Genomic DNA, 24,767 nt, shown 5'->3' with positions numbered 1-24,767 from the left:
TTTGAGTATATTTGGGCAACAATTTAGGGTTTTTATTAGGTTTCCTTGTGTTCTAAAAGGACTCTTTAGTTAATCAATTAGATCATACCTTTTGAGCCATTAGATTTAGGACTCCTTTTATTATTCTCTCGTTCTTTCTCCATTATAGTGAAGAAGCTCTCGAATCACCCACCCGTGGATGTAGGTCTAATTTGACTGAACCACGTAAATTCTTGTGTTCTTTGTTTATCTTCTTTATTGCTTTTCTCGTTTTTATTTTTCATTGATTTGTTCCGCACTTCCGCATTAATCAAACACAGTTACATCCTTATTTCCTAACAGTTGAAAAACAGGGTAAGAAAGTCATTAAGCACCCATGAGGCCATGATACTAGTTGTCAAATACGCAATTGATCATTTCAGCACAAGGTTATAAGCAATTAAGCAGTATGCTTACTTATCAAGTTAAACCCACTTTTAACGCGAAATTAATGAGTAATTCATATATTGCAATTCAATATGGAAATTCATACATTGCAAGATGAAAATTCATTTTATTTTAAGTTTTGGATGAGATTTCTTCTCTAATTTATTGTACAACGAAATAGGTTCTCTTTTAAAAAATAAAAATAAAAAAAAAAACTTTATGACTAAAAAAAACAAAGTATGACTTTTATAGTTTTACTTCCTATACTCATATAAAGTTAAAATATACATGTGGTGTTATAACTCTCATGTTATTGTACGCGTATTTATATTTTCAATTATAGGTTTTTTTTTCATGTATACTCATGTGAGTCATGGGTCATACCTCCATGGGTTGACCCAAGGGGCACGATTGGGCCTTGGCCCACCCCATGCCTAGAATTTACTTTAAATTTAAATTTTTATGTTAGGTAAATGCACATTGTGGCCTTGTGGATAGTTGACAAAGTTATTCACCCATTGTGGTAAGGTTTTTTCTTTTTTATTATTTCTTCTATTTCTTTATATTATTTACGTGTTGATTTGTAAATTTACCAATATACTTGTTTGACCAATAATATATTTCTGTAGAAAATCATAGAAATTATGAACTGATGAATTTTAGAGAGAGAAAGAAGAAGAGAATAGAGAGAAATTGGGAGGATTTTATTTTTGTAAGAATTGAATTAGAGAATTACAAAGAAGCTTCTAACATATTTATATGAAAGCAGAATTAAGGTATAACAAACTTTCTAATAGAAAAGCCAGTTGTAATAATGCTGTAACAAACTCATAACTAATTTTGTTATGCTGAGCATCAGCTTGCCCTGAGCTAGATACCCCAATAATTTCATTGCATACATATAAAAATTATAAAGATTGAATAATTAAAAAACTTGTTGAGGTGAATCAAACAATATTCCACGTGACTATATTCAATCAATCAAAGTCTTGATTCCATAAGTGGGGTCAACTAACTTCATTAATTAAAAGTAATTATTCCATATAATCATCCATAAAAATCTTCTTCGTCATTCCCTTACGATCAAATACTTCATTCTCATTCAAATTCATATGCTTCGTATCCTTCTTCACTCCTTCCAATCAAATCACTTTCGGTCTCCTTCTACCTCGTTTAATCTCCCCATGATCCCTCTCTTTCACTCTCAGTACTAGTCCCTTTAGGGTCTCCATCTTGACGATTTTCCTTTAGTTTGTCTATAATGCCCTATGACACCTACACACTTTCTTGCAACAAACTGTATTTCATTTTAGGGAAACCAAAATTACTTGTCTGTTTCTATTTAAATAATGTACTTTTTGACAATATTCCTTCATTTTGATGAATTGTCATCATATTTCTTTATTTATTTATTTTTTGTACTTTGGACATCATTTTTCAACACTTTCTCCATCTCTTTAATAATTACCAACTACCTTTTCTTTCTGTCTATCTCTCTCTAACCCCACATGCATACTTATACTTTCCAATCATGGATTTTACAGGAATCTCTAAATTCCCGTGAAAATGGGAAATAGGCTTGTAGACAAGGGATAGAGGGAGTATTGTTGATTCCATCTCTTAAAGGGTTCTTGCACATCCATCTTAACATGCACATTTCAGTGACATTGACTTCCATCTTTTTAATTTACTTCTTCTTAGAAGCACAAAATTCTATACCATAGAGTAATTACCCTGGTCTTATGGAAGTCCTATAGAATTTCCCCTTCAATTAATACCGTGAAGGAATGTTTCGGTCACATAAAACTCTCATAGCCACTCTCCATTAAAGCCACTCTACTTAATCTTGTGGGCACGTCTTCATTAAGGTCACCATTCTTCTGGATGATCTACCCAAATTATATAAAACACTCACTCATGGTCATATCCTTTCTGTCCAAACTCATTATATTATCATCACTTGTCCCCTATGTGTACCAAAGTGGCATACCAAATATTCAATATTACTCCGACTTAGCTTTAACCCTCTAGATTATACCAACCTTTGCCTCTATTATATTGTTCAAATTTGACATTAACCCCATATTTAGTTGTATCCACCAAAACGATATCATTTGCAAACAATATACACCATGGGACCTCATCTTGAATTGGTCTGGTTACTTCATCTGGAACCATTACAAAAAGAAAAAGTCTTAAAGAAAACCCTTGATGCAATCCAATTGTAATCGAAAAATATTTTGTCGACCCTCCACGTATCCTCACATTTGTAAACACATCCCAATATATATCCTTAATTAGGTCCATGCACCTTTGTAGAATACCTTTATTCAACATTGTCCACCAAGGTACCTCTCTTGGCACCTTGTCATATACTTTCTATAAATCAATAGAAACCATATGGAGATCTTTCTTCTTACCCTATAAGACTCCATCATTTGTCTTATCAAATGGATTGCTTCCATAACTCTTTAGACGGGCATAAATCAAATTAGTTATTTGAAATGATTGTGCATACCCTTAACCTATGTTCAATCACTCTTTCCCATATAACTTCATAGTGTGTCTCTTAAGCTTGATTCCTCGATATTTAGAACAATCTTGCTCTTCCTCCAATCTTGCTCGATCCTTATATCCCTCCATATCTTATTAAAGAGGTTTGTTAACCAATCAATACCAAATTTTCCCAAACACCTCCACACATCTACTGATTTACCATCATGGCCAACTTCTTTCTTAAATTTCATCTTCCTCAGTCTCCACCTTCCTTTAATTTCATAATCCTCAGCACGTAGTCCACATTTAAATTCTCCATCACACACGTAGGTATTTCATGTCACATCTACCTGGAAAACGAGTAAACTACACAACTACTCCCTAAACTTTGCACAAAGTTGCAGATCACTCACTTAACTTTCAAAAGTTGCAAATCACTCACTCACTTGAGTTTTGACCTTCAATAACAGGTAAAATGCAAGAACTCCCTAAACTTTCTGACAACTCCCTAAACTTCCTCACATGATTTTTAATTAGCTAGTCATTACAAAAACAATAATAATAGTAATAATAATAATAATAATAATAATAATAATAATAATAATAATAATAATAATAATAATAATAATAATAATAATAATTATTATTATTATTATTATTATTATTATTATTATTATTATTATTATTATTATTATTATTATTATTATTAAAAAACGATTGTTATGTAATAAAATTCTAACAACAGCTATATATAGTCTCCAACAACTATAGTTCAATATTTTTGGTTTTTTTTATATATATATTTTTGGTTTTTTAATTATTTTTTTTTTTGTTGTTTTAGTTAGAATATTTTATAGCCACGTACTAATATAAGTAAACAACCGCGCGCTATTAAGCAATCTTAATTTCAACATCACAAAAAAATTCTAAACTTTTTTTTCTAGATCATGTTCGTTTCAAAAAATTTGGAACTTTAAGTATTTTTTTTTTAATAAACGCACGCAACTGCAAATTCATACGACAATGAGAGTTTTTTTTTTATAAGGAGACGATAAGGGATTTTTAGTACTAGGTCTCTACTAGAGTCTGCTAATTATAAATTTTGTTGAGTTTAATGTGTATAATAAATCAAACATTCAAACAAATTTTTTTTTTGAAGAAAAAACAACCAAACTAATTAATATGTGATATATAATGGCACACAATGAATATGCTTATCTTGTTCGAAGAACAATGATTCCTAATTGTTTGATTTGGTAAATCATTCTTTCTACTCTGATGTTAATTGGATCATTTAATATATATTTTTTTTTAAAAAAAAAAACGAAAAAAAGAACCAAACTAGTGCAAAGGAAAAAATGAAAAAATAATTACAATGGTCCCTTTTATTTGGACTACTACTATACTTAATTATCATTGGATGATTTTTTTTTAAAGCTTGGTCAAACCTTAATTTTAGTATTTTTCCTTTTTTAATTCTTTTTTATATTTTCCAAAATTTAATTATTGTATTTCCAAAAAATATTTTATAATTTTCAAAATTTATTTATTATAATCAGCTTTTAATTAAATCAAAAAATAAGATTAAATTAAAAAAACAAAATCAAAAAAATTTTCATAAACGTTCTTCGAAGTTCATCATTGTTCATCGACAATCTTCAACGTCCTTCAAATTTGTTCAACAATCGATGAATTTCTCTATAAATTAAGATCTACAGTCGTGCATTGATGAAGAAACCGATAGGGAAGATCTATATTCGTGCGTGGATGGAGAAAACGAAATAAGATCTACAATTCATATCGGCGTTAATTGTAGAAAATTATATTTCACTTGTATAGTATCAATCAGCGAATGCAAAAACATCGAATTTATGTACCCAATCACATAAAAAAAATTTGATTTATTTCGGTGATCTAGGTTATTCAAGAAAACTAGTTAAGAAACCATATCGTTTTTCTTTGAAACGTTGTTTGATCCAAAAAATTTGGAGACCGAATTAAAAATCGTGTTTATGAGTAAGGAATTTACCTACTTACGTATAAGACATTACCTATTATATAGGGCTTAAATATTAAACGGTTATCCCCCAACGTAATGCTGGACATTACTAATTAATTAAAATTAATGTGCAACCAATACAAAATAATTTTAGTTAAACATGTACAAAAATTAAATTCAATCTAATTTAATTATTAAGTATAAAAAAAATGGAATCAATATCTTTTAAGATATCTTTTAACATTAGATTTGATAAGAAATTGTGTCATTGTTTCTTTAAAACCTTGTTTGACCCAAAAGAATAGAAATCTGAATACAGATCTTGTTTGTGTTTAAGGAATTTACCAAAATACGGATAAGACATTACCTATTGGAAACATCTTAATTATTAAATGCTTATGAACATACGTTATGTTGAACATTTACTTTAATGCATTGTACAACCATTGCAAAATATTTTATGCTAAATATGTACAAAGATATAAATGAATCTAATACATACATATATAAATATATATATATATATATATATATATATATATATATATATATATATATATATATATATATATATATATATATATATATATATATATATATATATATATATATATATATATATATATATATATATATATATATATATATATATATATATATATATATATATATATATATATATATATATATATATATATATAATAATCAATATCTTTTAGGATATCTTTTAACTTTAGAAATTAAATATTATTTAAGAAACATTTTAAATCACCAATTATAATAAGGATAGTTTCCTAATTTCTTATCTTATTATTATTGTATAAAAGATTTTTAAATCAGTATATTTTTAAATTTGAAAAGATTATATTCAAATGTTAAAAAAAATTTATGCGTGCACATCTTCGTCTTTGTATTGCTTTGATTTGATATGAATACACTTAATGTTAGAATATGTTATATTTTGCCTTAAATAATATATTTTGAATATATATTCTATTTTATATTGTATCTTTGTATTTATAGCTAGTATATATTTAGGCTCCTTTTTGTAAGCTTTAAGTTTCAATATTTGTGTAACTGATCTACTAATTCCTAGCATTCAGTTGTTACACTCATGTATGATTAGCAAAATCTTTGGTTGACTAATAGCTTGTATTTTGTTATGATAATAGACAGCAGCAAAGTTCCGTGAAAAGACTCGAAAAGTAAATTCTTTCACTTTTACTCATATGTTATGATCATAAGATTATTGATTAGAATATATTTTGAATATATATTTTATTAGAGTGTATATATCATATTTGTTAAGCTATAAATATATATACCAAATAATACACGAGTATAATAAGATAATAGCTTAAGGCTCGTGCCATGCACGGTAAGTTAAATAAGGTTTAAATTTCAATCTACATTTTTTGGGATCAAACAAGGGAGTACAATAAAAAAAAATAAAATAAAAAATTGTTAGTTAGTCTCTCTAAAAGTATTTCACTACAAAAAAAAATCAATCTAGCATCAACTAAAATTTGTTGCTATTCACCAAAAATCCGGAAACAAAAATTTGTTGTTGCTAAAAGGCTTGTTGCCATGGGATTTTGGAAACCAGTTGCAAAGCAATTTTGTTGCAATATTGCATCAATTTAAATATAGTTTCCATGATTGTTGCTGTTTTTGGTGCATTCGTTGCCAACTTTGGCAACAGATTACCATTGGTTGTTGCTAAAATTAGCAACGAATTATTAATGTCAGTTCCTAAAATAGCAACAAATTATTAATGTTGGTTCCTAAAAATAGCAACAAATTATTAAAGTTGGTTCATAAAAATAGCTACAAATCATTAATATTGGTTGCTATCACTACGTACGAGACAAAAACTCAATCCCTATTAGCAATTCGGTTCAACCCGATCTCGGCCCTTACCAATCTGAAATCTCACTCAGGTTAGGTCAACTCGGCTCGACTTTGCATGTAAGACTCTTTGGATCCTCAGTCTCAAGAATCGCATTTGGTAGGAGTCGAACTTGTGACCTCAAAGTCAGATGGTGAATCTCTTACCAACTATACCAAGTACTATTTGTTTACTTTTATGCATATAATTTATAATAAGTGAACAAAATATTAGAGACGAAATTGAAAATTTTGTCTCCAAATTTGGGACAAAATCAAAAATCCGTCTCTAAATTAGAGACGAAATTGAAATCCGTCTCTATTTGATGTCATTTTAGCAACAAATAATTTTAAACATTACAGCAAAAAGTGGCTTACATATAAATTAACAAGAATATGTAACACAACTCGTTTCCAATGGCAACAAACAAAATAATGCGTTATCAATTAGCAACAATAATTTAGAACAATTCAAAAATTCATTGTATTTGTTTGTTTCTAAATCAATACAAATAAAATATTTGTAGTCATAGTTTGTTACTATTTGGCAACAAGAGAAAAATATGATGCCGTCTAGTAACAACTAGTAAGACAATTTGTTTTAAAAAGCAACAAATCAAAAATATGTAGCCATTGTTTATTAAAAACTAAAGCATAAAATGTCGCTTTTAAATAGGCAATGAAAAAATTTAGATTCGTTGTTATTTAGCAACATTTTAAAAATCTGTTGCCAAACTTAGTTGCTAAAAAGCTTTTATTTTTGTAGTGTTTAATCTAATATTGAAGTATATGCATACATAAAGTAAACTACAAGCTTCTCAAAAAAAAAAAAAAAAAAAAAAGTAAACTACAATAGTAAATATATATTAATTATCATTTATACCAAACCTGGTTAACATGATATCGTGGTTGTCCAGTGAAGACCACATTCATATTTACTACTCCGTACCAATAAAGAACATAACAAAATGTTAGTGAATTATAAATCAGTAATTGGTAATGTCCAAAACAACCTAATGTCATATGTTGTTAATAATTACAATTTTAAAAACATGTAATGTCCTATCCTTTTTTGGGTTAAACATTTACACAAACAAGATTTTAAATTCGTTTTCCGCGTTTTTTTTGGATCAAACAAGGTTTCGACCAAAGAATGATGCGGTTTTTTTTTTCAGATAATCATGATAAACCCCGATTACCGTAAAACTTAAAAATTATGATTTCGATTACATAAAGTCATCGTTTTGGCAAACTTTGACTGATATTGTACAATCCAAACCTATTATTTAGGGATTTCAATCGCTGCCCAAAATCGCAACGATCCCAATTTTTTTGTAAATTAAAATTTCGGATTTTCTTTTTAGATCGAGCCATATTGTAAATCGCTTTCGATGCGCGAGTGAATGATAATGGACATAGATCATGTGTTCATGTTTAATCTCTCCATGGATGAAAAAAGTTGAAGAACATTGATGAACTATGAAGAACATGATGAAATTTTTTGATTTTGAATTTTTTTTAATTTAATCATTTTTTTTATTTGATCTTATTTTTTTATTTAATTAAAATCTGATTTTAATAAATAAATTTCGAAAATATAATAAAATGATTTTTCTAAATTTTGTAAAATATTTTGTAAAATAAAAAATGAATTAAAAAAGGAAAATACCAAATTTAAGGTTTGACCAAGGTAAAAAAATAAATAAAAAATCAACCAATGATAATTAAGAATAGTGGTGATCCAAATAAAAGGGACCATAGTAGAATTTTCGTTTTTTCCAAGTCAAAAATTTAGTTAGTTCCCATTAGCTTACAAATGTATGATTAGATTGTTAAATTAAAAAAATATTTTTAAAAAATATCAAAGTTTAGGGAGTTTACCTATTAGTATAGTAGTTTAGGCAAAGTTTAGGGAGTTAACCTGCTATATCAGGTTACTACCTGAAAAATGACCTCTAGCCACCTGAGTAATGAGTAAATTGCAACTTTTAAGAGTTTAGTGAGTAAAGTGCAACATTTGGCTAAGTTTAGGGAGTAGTTGAATGCTTTACTCCCTGGAAAACGAGTCTTTTGGGTCGGGTTTGGGTCAGCAAATATTCGGGTCGGGTCTGGGTCGGGTCGGGTCCATTTAGGTTTCGGGTCATCATTTCGGGTTAAGTTTAGGTCGGGTCAGTTCAATTTGAGTCAATTCAGGTCAAATCAATTTTTAAGACTAATTTTCCAGTCACTTTCGAGGCAGATCAATTTCGGGTCGAGTCAATTTGGGTCGGGTAAATTCAGGTTGGGTTTGTTCGGGTCAGGTCAAGTTTAGGTCGGGTCACCCAAAAAAATTCACTTTAAAAAATAGTTGAAAAAATAAAGTAAATTCGTTAAGAAAATGAAACGGTCATGACTACCTAATACCTATTACTTAGGAAAGAAAGAAAGCCGAAAATAAGTAATTCAGTATTTAACCCTATTCACTTTAAAATTTGGGTCACTTTGAGTCGGGTAATTTCAGGTCAGGTCGATTCGGGTTTCAATCGGCTCGGGTTAGTTAGGATTTCGGGTCACTTATGGTCGGGCCAAGTTCAGATCTCAAGTCAATTTTGGGTTGGGTCATTTCGGGCATCGGGTCAACTCCATTTCGAATTGGGTTGGCTCGAATTCGAGTCATTTCCGGGTCAATGGTTTCAGGTCAACTTTCAAGTCACGGATCTGGTCAGGATTTTCAGGTCTAATGTCACATAAAACTCCTTGACTTCCTTTAAAAAATTCATCAAAGTACGCCTTTCATCAGTCCTTGATGCCGTCATCTTGTACCAAAACAATTTGGTTCTTATCTTTGACACAATTGAACGTGCCAAACTGCCAATATCCTTTCTCGCCTTGTCTTCTTTTTGCCATCTTATAAGTTATCTTTTCTCTGCCCTTAGAGTTAAGCTTTTCATGATAAACCTCTTTATAAAATTATAAGTCTTTTCTTTCCCTTGACGAACAACTTTCTTGCCTTACTCTTATCCTCCTTATACACTACAAAGGTTTTGTTGTTCCTAGATTTTCCAAAGCTTGATAGCATTCCCTTTTTGCTTATTTACTACTTATCGCCTCTTCATTATTCCACCACAAAGATTATTATGACATATATTAGAAATAAATCAAAGTTCTTAAAAAAAAAAGGAATAATTCTAGAGGTAATTCTCTTATCATTTGATAAATAATATCAAAAATCAAAATAAAAATAAGTAGTTGAATTATTATTTCATTTTCGTAACTATTTGAAAGGCTTTATAATTACGACCTTGGAATCTTTGTCTATATTCTTTGATCAGGTTAATCAAACAACTCTTCAAGAGAGTGAGGGTTAGTTCAAGTGGTTAGAGCTTCCCTTCCGGTTACAAAAGATCTTGGGATCGATTCTCACCCCGCTCTCGTGGCTCTCTAAAAAAATAAAAAAATAAAAAAAACTCTTCAAACTTCTATTTGTTTATTTGTTATAATTCTCATTTTTTTTTTATGACAATCCAACCAAACAATCCAAAAATAATGAAATGATTCTAAATAAAAATCTCATCCCCACCCCACGGCCCCACCTCCCACTATATTTTTGTTCCAGATAGGCTGAAAATGAAACTTATCTTGGAACTAGTAGATCATGCAATAATACACTACAAATCCATCTAAAATCTAGTGTATATTAACTAACAATAAAAAAAAAGTGTTGATTTAAAAATTTTAACAACAGCTTTAATTGATTTTTATATACTATGTATATCATTGAAGCTACTACTCCTTAGTATATGTCATGGCTATAGTCCTATATATTTACTTAATTTTAAAGGGCAAAAGCTAATGAGCGCCTCCGGGCGTTAGATAAGAAAATTAAAAGTGGAAATTTTAGAGTAAAATTAACATTAATTACACCGAACGATGCGTGATTTTGTCATACATTCCTAATTTAAGTATTTAATTTACTCTAGAATATTGTTAAAAATTTAGAAATTCATGACAAAAACACACTAATTACACCGATTTGCGCGTGTTTTTGTCATGAATTCCTAACTTTATACATTTTCAAGAGTAAATTTAATGCTTAACTATAGCCCTAAGGGCTATGTATAGCATTACCCTTATCTTAATTAGATGCTCCCATGATTCTAATTACGTAGTAAGTAGAATTTGTTATTATTATCTACTTTTTAATAAACAGACCTGAGTCGCACTCATCATAAGTGTCTACTTTTCTACCTACTTTGCATGTATTTGATTGTTTCTTATCTGTCAATAACATATAATAACAGTGTGAGCCAACAACTGCATTTTACTCCGTACTAGTGTACTACATACTTTAGTCTTATGAGGTCTTCGTTTACTTTTATGGTCGTTGTTTTAAAGTTAATGACTTTTTTCGGATGAAGTTACGTTAATGGGACCATAGTATAGAGTGCTGGTAAAAGAACTGGCTAAGCATTGTTTTTAGGAAAATTTGTCAATTACTACCGCGTAATATATTTATGTCATTTTGAAAATTATTACCACCAATTAAAAAACTTCTGAATTATTACCGTAAAAATTTTAAAAATTTTGATTTTACTACAAGCTAGCACTTTAAACCATTTATGGCATCATATTTAACCTTTAACCCTTGATTAACCATTTACAAGACCTTAAAAAAAAAAAATAAATAAATAAATTACCCCTAACCCATGGTTACCCCAACTTAACTCAACCCAAATTTCTCTCCTACTTCATAAATTTGACCCTTTGACCTTGAAACTCCATTAAAAAACAACCTACAAAAATGATTGACCTTGTGCTCTAATATGCAACGAATCTTTGACAAAGCTAAATTGACCAGGTTTTTGAGCAATGAAGGAAACAAGATGGACCATTGATTAAAAATACCAAATCAAATCACATATTATGCTAATTAGGGGGCGTTTGGTTCACATAATTAAGGTATAAGGTATGGGTTTAGAATGGTTTAAACTCATACCTTATGTTTGTTTTATGATTTTAAGAGTTTCAAACCCATACCTCAAACCCTCAAGGTATGGGGTTTAGAAACCTTTGGTGGGGGGGGGGGGGGAGGTAGGTTTGGCTCATTCCCATACTTTTAGGTATCAAATTAAATAAGAGAAAAAAATTGCATTAAGCATACCAAACATATGGTATTAAGAATCAAATTCCAAACCCATACCACTATGGTTTCATTCCTGATTCCAACCCCATACCAGTTTGCGAACTAAACGCCCCCTTAGAGGTATTGTCATAATGTAACATTTAATTAAAATTATCAAACAAAATCACAAATTATGCTTAATTGATAGCTCAATTTAAAGAAAAATACAAAAGCCCTATGTTAATCAACCAAAATCGTAATCCATCCATAAACCCTTAATGAAAAATCCCTAATATTTGAAAACCCTAGAATTTGAAAACATTAAAAAAAAAATTACTTTAAGAGAATCAAACTAATTATATGTTTATTTGGAGCAATTGGAGGGGACATGAAGAATTAGTGTGGATTCGGAGTAAGAAGCTTGGAGGGTTTTTAGCAATGGTGAAGGAGGAAGATCGATAAGAGAGAAAGAAAGAAAATGGGAGTTTGGTTAAGTTAATTAGATAAGGTAACCATGGATTAGGGGTGATTTTTATTTTTTTTTGTTTGTTTAAATGGTGAACAAAGGGTTAAACGTGGATTAAGGGGAAAATGACGTCATAAATGGTTTAAAGTGGAGTCTGGTAGTAATAAAATCAAATTTTCTAAATTTTTTACGATAGTAATTCACAAGTTTTTTTACTTTGTTGTAATAATTTTCAAAATGACATTAATACGCGGTAGTAATTTTCAAGAAGTTGTTCATATGATCATATCCATGTGCTGCATATATCTTTATAAATGTAGACTGGACTCAAGTGCATATTGCATAGACCCTACTCCTTCTATTTTTATATACTTGCTCCATTTCTCCTTGTACAGAGTTTTAGGAGAAATTGGAAAAAGTAATAAAATATAGAGATAGTGGGGTTGGAGAAGAATAAAAAATTGTGTAAAACAAAAGTTGTTGAGAGAATTGAAGGAGAGAGAATATGAAATTAATAAAATATGATTTATGTTGGGTCCACTAGGTGAGAGAAATGAATTAAATATTATAAGAGTTTTCTAAATAAGGAAATGAAACAAGTATTTAAAAACGGTCGAAAAAGAGAAGTGAAATTGATCAAGTATTTAAAAACGAAGAGAGTATTTGTTTTCAAAACAAATACGAGGGCAGTAGGCTAATTTTACGTCAATAAAGGTAATTAGAACTATAATATTATTTTTTGCGTACCATGCATGTAGTTGTTATACTTCCTCTGTTCTTTTTTACTTGACTTGTTTCTTTTATCATGTTTGTCGATGCACAAGTTTAACCATCAATAACTTTAATACTCTATAAGTAAAAAAATATAAAATTTATATATTGTGATAGTACTTATTTAAACGATTCTAACAAGATCCTACATGAATATGTTTTTCTTTACCTATAATTCACAAAAGACGATCAAAGGTGGGTTGGTGAATAGTGTAAAAGTCAAAGCGGGTCAAGTAAAAAAAAACGGAGGAAGTAACTTATAAGGTTATACACTTATACCACTTAAGTATATAAATCATGGGGAATAGATGTATTGAAAACCAAACGTGAAGTGAAGACTTGAATAATCAAACAAAAAACCGACATAAAAGCCTCGCAGCTAGAAATTTGACTGGAATCAAGGTAATCAAATAATCAATGGTTTAAGGGCCTACAAAGTGAAAATAGTATAGTGCACCCGGGTGTATTATGTGTATGTCCGGAAAAAATATTAGGCATATTTTAAAGAATATAGGTGAAAATAAAAACATACTAGTGTTTGAAAAAGAATATATTTGTATTTGATAAAAGAACATGTTTGTGTTTGACAAAGAACATGACAAAACAAAGAATATAAAGTCTTTACAAAAAGGACATATTTTTTTTCATGGTTACTCTATGTTTGACAAAAGAACATGTTTATAATTGATAAAGAACATGACGTTATAAAAAAACATAAAGCCTCATATGTGATCATTGGGCGGGCCGAGCCGAGTTCGAGTCGGGTTGAGATAAAAAAAATTAGCCCATTTTTTAGGCCATGCCAAGACTCGAGCCAGAATTTTGTGCCCAAACTCACCCAATATGGCCAGGTCGTGCAAGCTTTATGGGCCATTTTCGAGCCGAGTCAAAAAATTCGACTAAAAAGGCATAAAAACACATTCCCAAACCTGTCCAAAAAAAAAAAATTGGGCCAAAAAAATCTGCCCAAAATCGGGTCGAGACAGGTCTACGAGCCGGGCTAAGCATGATCGGGTCTATAAAGTCTTTACAAAAGAATATGATAATACATTAAAGAACATGTTCTTTTTCACGGTTACACAAATGGTTGAATTTAACATTTTTTTTTATATACATATATTAAAGAACATATTTTATAATGTAAAGAACATATATTTCAAACTCAAAAAATAATAATCAAACTCAAAAAAAATATTATTTTCGCGTTCTTCATAAATGTGTATAATTTTTTTTCTCACCCATGTTCTTTTAAATATACCTAATGTTCTTTCCGGGTACACCATGCACATGGTGCACCATACGCATTAGCTCATAAGTATTCTCTATGGTCAAGGGTTCAATTTCTTTGTCCAACATTTTCTTCTTGTTTCTTTAATTCACAAATTCAATTAGAAGTAATACGTTCTAAATTACCTTAGTAATTTACATAATTTTTTTGATAATTGCATAAATTACAATCCCAAATTATTTGTTGTAGTAGGGATTTCGGCAAAGGTATTTGATTTTATTATATATCTTAATATATATTAAATTATCCCGAGTTTGAAACTTTGAACCTATAAGATAAAATTCTTAGATCTGCCATTGTCCAAATTGGAATGAGAAATAGTTTATATATTAGGATTATGAGGAAGAACATCAATAGGTTCTTCTTTAGGCAGATTCTCATAGCAAAAGAGGGATGAGTTGTCTGACTTAGAGGAACTCATTTTGGTGATGAATTTAGCGAAGATTTGGAAATTTCGAAAACGAAAAGAGAAGTAGAATGGGAGGGTATGAGAAATGAGCGAACTGAAGAAGAATTAGGGTTCCAAATGAGGGACAAAGGTGGAGATTCAATTTTAAAGGAAGATGAGATAGAGGAGTAGCCATGGATGTAATGTAGGTAGGTGGAGAGATGACAATGAATGCAGTAGTTGAGAAGATGACAATGTGATGAATAAATAAATACAGAGGGGAAAGTTAGGGTTTGATGATTTTTTACGAGAAGGATTAATCGTTGATGCAAAATTAGTAGAGTAGTTAATTTTAGGTTTGAGTAAATCTACCCTTTAATAAAAAAAAAAAAAAAAAAGAGGGCAAAATGACAATTTTGCCTTAAAAAACTTATTAAAAAAAGAAAATAAAAAACTTGTTGCAAGAAATGTGAACTACCCCAAAATAACAAATATTGCAAGAAATAAGAAACGGAAGGAGTATTTTATTTAATTTTTTTTTTCGAAAGTTATTTACAAATTTGTTTTAATTCTACGAGTATTTTTGAAAACACGTATTCACTGACTCTCTCTTTCATACTTTTTGTACTTTGACAATGTTCTGGCTATGTTCATGCTAATAATTATATAGTTCTTATTTGTATTTTTTTTACGGCAGTTAAGAAAGTTGATGAACTACATTAATAAAAGTGAAAAGTACAATATAAACAAAAGTTAGAGAGAGAAAGTGGAAAAAGGCACAAAACATGTGCAAGATTCAAGGGTAAATTAAGAAATATAATGAATAAAGTTAAAAAGATGAGGGTATAATAGACTTGATATATTATCCAAAAATAAAAACAGAAATAGAAATAACATTTTGAATTTCTAAATTACGAAAACATACGAAAAACAATGATAAAATTAACGCGGATATGGAAGTAAAGGCTACACATACAATCGTTGTATATAGTCCCTACATACAACCTTAATTTGTCATGTTTTTATTGGCTAGAATTATGGGTCCAAATTCCATTTGAATTCAATTTATATTTGACTTCTAGTTTTCTTCCTTTTTTTGGTGATGTGTCAAATTTCTAATGGTGTTGTATGTAGGGAATACATACAATAATCGTACGTGTATGGATATGGATTTGCTTCAATTTAAAAGGTCAATTAAGGTGTCTGTCGAGTTGTCGACTTCTATCTTAATAGACAAACCGGCTTTTTTTTCTAATTAGATTCTCCCATGTTCCTATAATCCTATTGGCGTTGTTATCCACTTTCTGCCTATTATTTTCTTACTGTTTCTTATCTGTCAACAACATTTAATAACAAAGTGAGCCAACGACTGTATTTTACTCCGTACTACTTTAATTAGTCTTATGGGGTCGTCATGGTCGTCTTCGTTTCATGGTCGTCTTCTTTAATTAAATTAAAATAAGGAGTTTTATTTTTTTTTATTTTTTTTTATGCATTATGGAGTTGTATAACTCCTTTCGTTTTTAAATACTTGTTCCACTTTTTATTTTCGATTATTTTTAAATATTTGTTCCATTTCCTAATTTTGGAACATTTTTATAATATTTAACTCATTTCTCTCAACAATTCATTTCCTTCAACTAATGGAACCAACATAAATCATATTTTATTAATTTTATATTCTTTCTCCTTACATTCTCTCAACTACTTTTATTCTTTTACCTATCCCACTACCTTCGTATTTTATTAGTTTTTTCAATTTTTTCTAAAATTTCGTTCATGAAAAAATGGAGTAAGTATTTAAAAACAGAGGAAGAATACCACTAAAGTATACAAGTATAAACCAAGGGGAATATTTTCATTGAATACCAAATGAGGATATAAGCCTTTGAATAGTCAACATAACCTTTATAAAGCCATCTCTAATGGTGAGAGTGAGACTCAAGTAAGTATTTTTAAGAGAGAGAAAGAATATTTTTTACAATGTATACCAATAAGTTGGTATCAAACTTAGCAACTCTAAAAGAAAGTTGCTAAGTTTAGATACTCAACTTTGAGTCTCATTTGACAAAAAATGTGGGCCCTTGTCAATATTCTAATATATTTAGTAATTTATTTAAGCTTTACCGTTTACCTTTTTATTTTTGTTTTTTAATCTTACAATATTTGATATTAAAAAATAAATGGATTTGGTGGAGCATAAATTGAAAGTGACATTTGTATACCTTAGAGAGTCTCACCGTTAAGAAATTAGATCTCACAAGAGTTGCTAAATTGAGAAATGGATATGGTATCACCATTGGAGGTTAAAAAAACTCATTTTGTATTTCAATACTCAAACTAAAGTCTCACCATTGGAGATGGTCTAAGAGCCTTATAGCCGAAAACTTGACCGGAATCAAGGTAAGATCGATATGGTGAAATTTGTTTTTATATTCCCTCTGTCCCTTCAGTTTGTCACTTTTAAAGAAAAATTATGGGAATTAAGGTGAGAATGTGAAGTAATGAAATTACATGAGAAAGTAAAATTTCCAATAAAAAAGATAATTAAAGTACATGGGAAAGATAAGTCGATAGATTCAAGAGTATAAAACATTAAATTAGTCAAAAGTTGACACAATTTTTATGGCAAATGTTAGGGTAAAACAGAGAGAGGACTTAATAAGAACAAAAAAAATGAGAATATAAGGGTCTTCTTATGTATCTTAATAATTATGAAAATGTGAAATATGACAAACATTTAGGGGCACCCAAATGGCAAAAGTGACAATACGATGGGGGTGAAGGGAATATTTTTTCATAGTTATTTTGCTTCTTCTGAGTTTCTTGTGGTCCTGCTATGTTAGTCGGTCGTCAGTGGCGGATGTATGTACAAGCAAGTGGGGTCAGGTGACCTACTTGAACAACAAAAAAAAAAAAATTATTTTCCTATAAAATAAATTATTTTTGTTATAAAATTGAGTTTTTACCCATAGAATTACCAACTTGACCCATTAAAATTTATGAAATGTATTTTAACCTTGTTAAATAATTTTATTAGATCCGCAGTTGTCGGATGTCAGAGTTATATTATACGAAGTACTCCATATTACTATAGGCTTAAGCAATATAAATAGCATTTTCCAATACAAAACTTTTTCAACTTGTATCTCTTTAATTAGCTATTTGTATTTCACTTGCATTTGTTATTGCTTGTAATAATCAAGAGCTTAAGACCAATAAAAAAAAAAAAAAAAAAAAAAAAAAGGTGATCTGAAATAAGAAAATGGAGGGGAAAGGAAAAGAAAAATGTCCGGCAATAGGAATCGATCTCGGAACTACATACTCTTGTGTGGGAATATGGAAGCATGGTCGTGTTGAGATCATAACTAATGATCAGGGGAATAGAACGACACCGTCTTGTGTTGCCTTCACTAAAAACCAAGTCCTTGTTGGGGAGGCTGCTGCTAACCAGGCTATACAAGATCCTACCAACACCATTTTTGGTAAGCACTTTCTTAGTCTAATCTATAAGTTTCTTTCTAGTTAATTATTATTATTATTATTATTATTATTATTATTATTATTATTATTATTATTATTATTATTATTATAAAAAAACAAAACGTACAGAGTCAAACAATTTACAAGAAATTGGTAGGGAGCCGAGATACAATCTGGGCCCCCACCCCTCTAGCTATAGCGAACCCGATCCTGCTGAAGATGTGAGCAGCTGCACGAGCACCAATATCCTGAGTCTTAGCGAACGCCTGAACCCGCTTCAGCAACGCAATAGCATCCTTCTCTAATTCCCCCAACGAAGAAAAGGAGAAAGGAAGAAAACCATAGCCAATAGCCCTGCAACGCGCCCCATACTTGTCCCGCTATAAGTTTAAGCACTTTCTTAGTCTAATCTATAAGTTTCTTTCTAGTTAATTATTATTATTATTATTATTATTATTATTATTATTATTATTATTATTATTATTATTATTATTATTATTATCATCTCAAAAACAAAAGTCATACAACCTACAATTATTATTATTGTAATACGTACTAGGTTAATAATTTTGCAATACAAGATTAAGAATTTAAACAAAAATCAAAATAATTACTTGTATATACTAAATGATTTTGTAATGGGTATTACAAAACCCGCCCCAATTTGGGGGTTGGGGGGAAGGGTTTCATGGTTGGGGTTTTAAAAATTTCAAGGGAGGATAGGAGGTGGATGGGCCAGTGAAGGGTGGGAAGTTAAGGTGGCCGATTCACGATCGTGACGGGGGAGTAGGTGGCCGATTTCAAGGAGGGGAGTTATGAAAGTGGTTGGAATCATTTAGTGTTAGAGGACCAGCTCAACAGGAATATGCTTTATACTTTATCATTTAGAAATGATTAAAAATTGGGATTATTTAAAGAAAATCGATTAAAATTGATTAAAAGGTTAGAAATGATTAAAGGAAAATGTTATACATAGCTCTTAGGGCTACATATAAGCATTAAATTTACACTTGAAAATCATAAAAAGTTAAGAAATCATCGAAATATAAACACTAATAGAACTGATTTACGCGTGTTTTTGTCATGAATTTCTATTTATACAATTTCCAAGAGTATATTTAATGCTTATATATAGCTTTTAGGGCTACATATAATATTACCCATGATTAAAAGAAGTAAGTTATGAAAGTGGTTGGGATTATTTAAAAATGATTAAAAGTTAGAATTATTAAAAAAAAAAAAAAATTAAAATTGATCGAAAGTTTACAAATAATTAAAAGGAAGTTATGAAAGTGGTTGGGATTATTTAGTTTTAAATAAAAGTTGGGATTAAAAAAAAAAAAAAACCGATCAAAATTGATTAAAAGTTTAGAAATAATTAAATGAAGGAAATTACGAAAGTGGTTGGGATTATTTAAAAATGATCAAAATGATTAAAAGTTGGGATTATTAAAACCAAAATTTTCTTTTAAATATGCAAAACCAAATGAAAGTGTTTGTATAAGTGTTGCAATAAACATGCATGGAAACTGAAAAGTGTAAAATTTAGAGGTAATAAAAATCGGGCCGGACTGGGGCCTTAACACAATTTCTCGTGCTCAAACCCGTAAAAAGTACCGGGCTTGTCGGGCTAAAACGGGCTTTTTCAGGCCGGGTTCGAGCTTTTTAACTAAAAATGCGTTTTTATGCTTGCCCAAACCCGCCCTATTTTCAAGCCGGATCGGGCCGGGCTAGCAGACCGGGCCAATGTTGATCACCTCTAGTAAAATTATAAGTATATTTAGAAAGAATCATATAGAGTAGTATAAACTAGGGGTGAGCAAAAATTCAGGGTACCCTGATATGGAACCGGAACTTGTTCGGAACCGCATGTCCCAAACCTGTTGATCAGGTTCCGGTTCCGGGTAATAAAATTAGGAACCTGTTGCAACAGGTTCCGGTTCCGGGTAATAAAATTTTGGATCTAGAACCTGTAGGGTACCTTGTTAGTACAGGTTCCCTATAGGGTACATGAAACCGGAACCTATATGGTATTAAAAATTCTAGACAATTAGTGTTGGTTTGTTATATTTGAAGTACTATACTAAAGTTGTAAGCTTTTATTGTGATCATCTATTTAAAAAAAAATAAATTTGTCACAATTTATCAAGTAACTATTAAACTTACTTTGACAGACAGGGTACCCTGTTTAGGAACCGGAACCTGCAGGTTCTGGTTCCGGTTCTCAATTCTTAGGAACCTGTTGCAACAGGTTCAGGTTCAGGTTCCGGTTCCGGTTCCTATTTTTAGGAACCTGTTGCAACAGGTTCCGGTTCCGGATTCTAATATTTTTACAGGGTACCCTGCTACGCTCACCCCTAGTATAAACTCATGTAAAAGGGAGGAGAAGATTGAGATTGAGATTCTATGGAAAATGTATTCTAATTATTAATGATCATGTGAGGTTTTGCGGCTATTTTCGTCTAGATCTTTAGATGGCTATGATGGTATCATAGAGATTACGGGTTCGAATATCATCCACCCCTCCTTTAAAGTGGAATTAATTTGCGCTAGGTATGGGTGAGGACTGTATTGCATCCACATTTCAAGTCCAAATGACCTTTCATGTGAGGGGGAGTGTTAGAGTATAAAACATATTCCTTGATCGTTGAGGCCCATGAATATGTTTTGTAATCTATTAGTGAGAATTGAAAAAGGTAAAAAGAAACGAGATGTAAAGGTAAGAGAGTGTGTATGAAATAAAAATATAAATAAACACGACATTTTTAAGGGAAAAAAAATACCTGTACATGTTACTCCTTCCGTTTTTAAATACTTGGTCTACTTTATTTTTTCGGCCATTTTTAAACATTTACTCAATTCCTTATTTGGAAAACTTTTATAATATTTAATTCAAGTCTCTTACCCAGTGAACCCAACATAGATCATATTTTATAATTTCATATCCTCTCTCCTCCAATTCTCTCAACTCCTTTTGTTTTTAATGATTTTTTATTCTTCCACCAATCCCACTACCTCCATATTTTATTATTTTCTCCAATTTCTCCTAAAACTCCGCCCTTGGAGTAATGAAATACTTCCTCCGTTCTTTTATTATTACACCATAAGGGTTTGACACAAATTTTTTGGTGTGGAAAAAAGGATGAGAGAAAAAGGTAGAAATACCAAGTTGCCCATGTGATTGTATGCACAAAATAAAAGTAAGGGTTGAAAAGCAAGGGTGTATTAGGTATTTATAGTGTGAACACATAAATTTCCTTTCCTAAAATGGATATGGTACAATAAATGTGAAACTTTCTTAAAAGGAAAGTGGTGCAATATTAAAAAAACGGAAGAAGTATTAAAAAATGAAAAGAGTAAAAAGGGAATACTACGAATATATACTAAGTAGAGTACCAGTATTAAATAAGAAAAACAAATGAATAGTTGGAAGATAAATGGATTTCTATTTATTTGATGTCATGATGTGTTATTATGGTCATACAAGTTTATACTCCTATAATAATGTGAAATGCTTATATATTATTATTATTCCTTTGATCATTATTTACCACCTTCTTTTGATTTCTTATTTAATTATCTACTTGTATTGTCCGGCTATTCATGTTAAATGATCACAGATGCAAAGAGGTTAATTGGGAGGAGATTTGATGACAAATCCATAGAAAGTGACAAAAATTTCTGGCCATTTAAGGTTATTGAATCTCCCGTACACAACAACAAACCTATGATCGCGGTCACTTACAGGAATCAACAGAAGCAATTCTCCGCGGAACAGATATCCTCAATGATCCTCTCTAAGATGAAAGAAACTGCAGAAGCCTACCTTGGCTCAGAAGTGAAAAAAGCTGTTGTCACAGTCCCTGCCTACTTCAATGATTCCCAACGTCAGGCAACTAAAGATGCTGGCACCATTGCAGGGCTTGATGTCATTCGCATTATCAATGAACCAACAGCTGCAGCAATTGCCTATGGTCTTGACAATCAGATGGTCACAGGTACAAATAAGGTTGCGAAGAATGTATTGGTTTTTGATCTTGGTGGAGGTACTTGTGATGTATCTTTGGTTAAAATTGGCAAACGCTCATTTGAAGTGAAAGCAGTAAGTGGTGACCCCCACCTCGGTGGTGAGGATTTTAACAATCGGATGGTTCAGTATTTTGTGGCCGAAATTAAGGTGAAGAACAACAAGGACATAAGTAATACCCCTAGAGCTGTTAAGAGGTTGAGAAATGCTTGTGAGGTAGCAAAAAGGACTCTCTCAGCAGCAATTGAGACTGATATTTATTTAGAATGTCTTTTTGACCGTATTGATTTCTCTGAAAAAATCACTCGTGCCAGATTCGAATATTTAAACCAGGATTTGTTTAAGAAATGTATCGATCTTGTTAACGAGTGTTTAAAGGATGCCAACATGAAAAAGGATGATGTTGATGACGTAGTCCTTGTTGGCGGATCATCTAGAATCGTCAAGATTCAAGAATTGTTAAAAGACTTCTTTAATGGGAAAGATCTTTGCAAAAGTATCAACCCAGATGAAGCAATTGCATATGGTGCTGCAATTCAAGCCGCAAAGTTGAGTGATACAGGTAACATTAAGGATTTCGCGCTTGTAGATGTTATTCCTTTGTCGCTTGGAATCCAGCTTTATACTGAGGAAATGAGGGTTGTTATCCCAAAAAATACTACCATCCCTGTGAAGAAGTTTAATGATAAACTCGTAACAGCTGAAGACAACCAAGAATCTGTGACATTTTCAATATACGAAGGTGAGAAAGAAATTGCTAAGGAAAACAATTTCTTAGGCAAATTTGAACTGTGTGGGATTCCTCCAGCGCCTAAAGGTGAACATAAGCTCAAAGTTAGTTTTGAAATCGATAGTAACGGGATTTTGACAGTGACAGCGTATCATGAAGCCAGTGACAAAAAAAACCAAATCATCATCACGGATGTAAGGAGTAGGCTATCAAGTGCTGAGATTGAGCAAATGATCAAGGAAGCTGAGAAGTGCAAGGCAGAGGATATGGAGTACAAAAAAGCTATGAAATCCAAGCTTGCATTGCAAGAATATGCTGAGCAAAACCAAGAAACTCTTAGAAAATTCAACAAGAACAAAAAGAAGTTGGTGAAAGCTAAAACTGCCATTGACAACACCATACAATGGCTAGACAGCCTAGATCTGAATTCAACTCTCTGTAATGCTCGCGAATTTGAGGTCAGGCTGAAAGTGTTGAAGCACACTGTGGATCCTTTTACTGCTATGCTGTAATGAAGTCTTGATGGAGTATTGATGCCAAGGATGTTTAAGATATTAGATCGTTGTACCACCAAATTAAATAAGCCAGTGTACCTTAAATTTCAATCTGTTTTTTTTTTTTTTTTAGTTTCAGATGTGTGTGTTTTATTTCTTGATTGATTAGCTGTATGTTTCATGATGCACTAGTTCAATTTGCGTGTATTTTATATCTTTTGTTTAGCGTTTCACAAATTCTTCAATAATCAGTTACTCCCTCCGTCCCCAATTGTTTGCCCCAAACCATAAATCCACTTTATTAAGGCTTTGTGCAAAAAATAGTGCGCATGGGTTGACACAAATATCAACGAGGAGAGAGATAGAGAGAGTGCAAGTAGGAAAACATGCCAAAAATGGTATGGGGCAATTTTTTGGGGACACCCTAAAAAGGAAAGTGGAGCAAACAATTAGGGACAGAGGGAGTAACATATAAGACAAGTAGACAACTACTAATTAAGTAATGAGGTTGTCATATAGATTATCAAGTGGTGTTACCTAATAATCATTTTTTTTTAAAAAGGTAAGAATAAAGGTGGTAAGCCAATAAAGAGAAAGACCCTACTAAACCAGAACATCTCACACGTCAACCCAACTCGAATTAGCAGACTAGCCAATTTAGGAGGGGGAGGGGGGGGGGGGTAATCCTCACACCAAATTGCCTTTAGTGGAGCTTGATCCCACAACATATTGATTTTGAGGTGACAAACCTTACTACTAGGCCAATTCCAGCTTTACTTGGTCGTATAATAATCATCATATATTCATATTGGTTTGAGAACTTTACATGTATTTTTATACTATTCCAATTGGATTTCATAAGACAAAAATCAAAGTGGGAATAGGAAAAATGATTGAATAGGGGTTCGTTTGGCATTGTTGTGGTTTTCTGTTTTTTGGTTTTTTCTTGTATAAAAATATATGATATATGTCACATAATGAATAAAAAATTATTTAAAATTATTAAAATTTAAAATCATAATAATTTTGAAAACTGACAACAAAAAAGGGGAAACACCTTTTTCTTGTTTCCTGTTTTTAGTTTTTAGTTTTAAAAAAAACAGGAAACTAAAAACCAAAAATTATACCAAACAAGCCCTAGAGTATCAAATTTTGCATTATGAACTATAACAAATTTAATTAGGTGACAAATATAACAAAAACTTTTTGCGTACACCGTTTTATAAGTATAT

At 30.9% G+C, this 24,767-nt stretch overlaps 1 protein-coding gene across 1 annotated transcript in view; it reads left to right on the top strand.

Annotated features, from left to right (window-relative positions):
- The window catches only part of LOC145639225 (heat shock 70 kDa protein 18-like), a 33,342-nt gene extending 9,623 nt beyond the window's left edge, over positions 1 to 23,719 (top strand). Inside the window, exons 4-5 of the mRNA XM_081690401.1 lie at positions 18,073 to 18,286; positions 21,905 to 23,719. Coding sequence (XP_081546527.1) covers positions 18,073 to 18,286; positions 21,905 to 23,553 — 1,863 coding nt within the window. The 3' untranslated portion in view covers positions 23,554 to 23,719. The remainder of the gene's footprint in view (positions 1 to 18,072; positions 18,287 to 21,904) is intronic.
- Positions 23,720 to 24,767: the final 1,048 nt, after the last annotated feature.

This window comes from Chenopodium album, chromosome 7 (assembly GCF_948465745.1).
Source record: "Chenopodium album chromosome 7, dcCheAlbu1.1, whole genome shotgun sequence".
Taxonomy (NCBI): domain Eukaryota; kingdom Viridiplantae; phylum Streptophyta; class Magnoliopsida; order Caryophyllales; family Amaranthaceae; genus Chenopodium; species Chenopodium album.
Note: the sequence above shows the minus strand (reverse complement) of the source record. Positions and strands in the feature narration are given on the sequence as shown.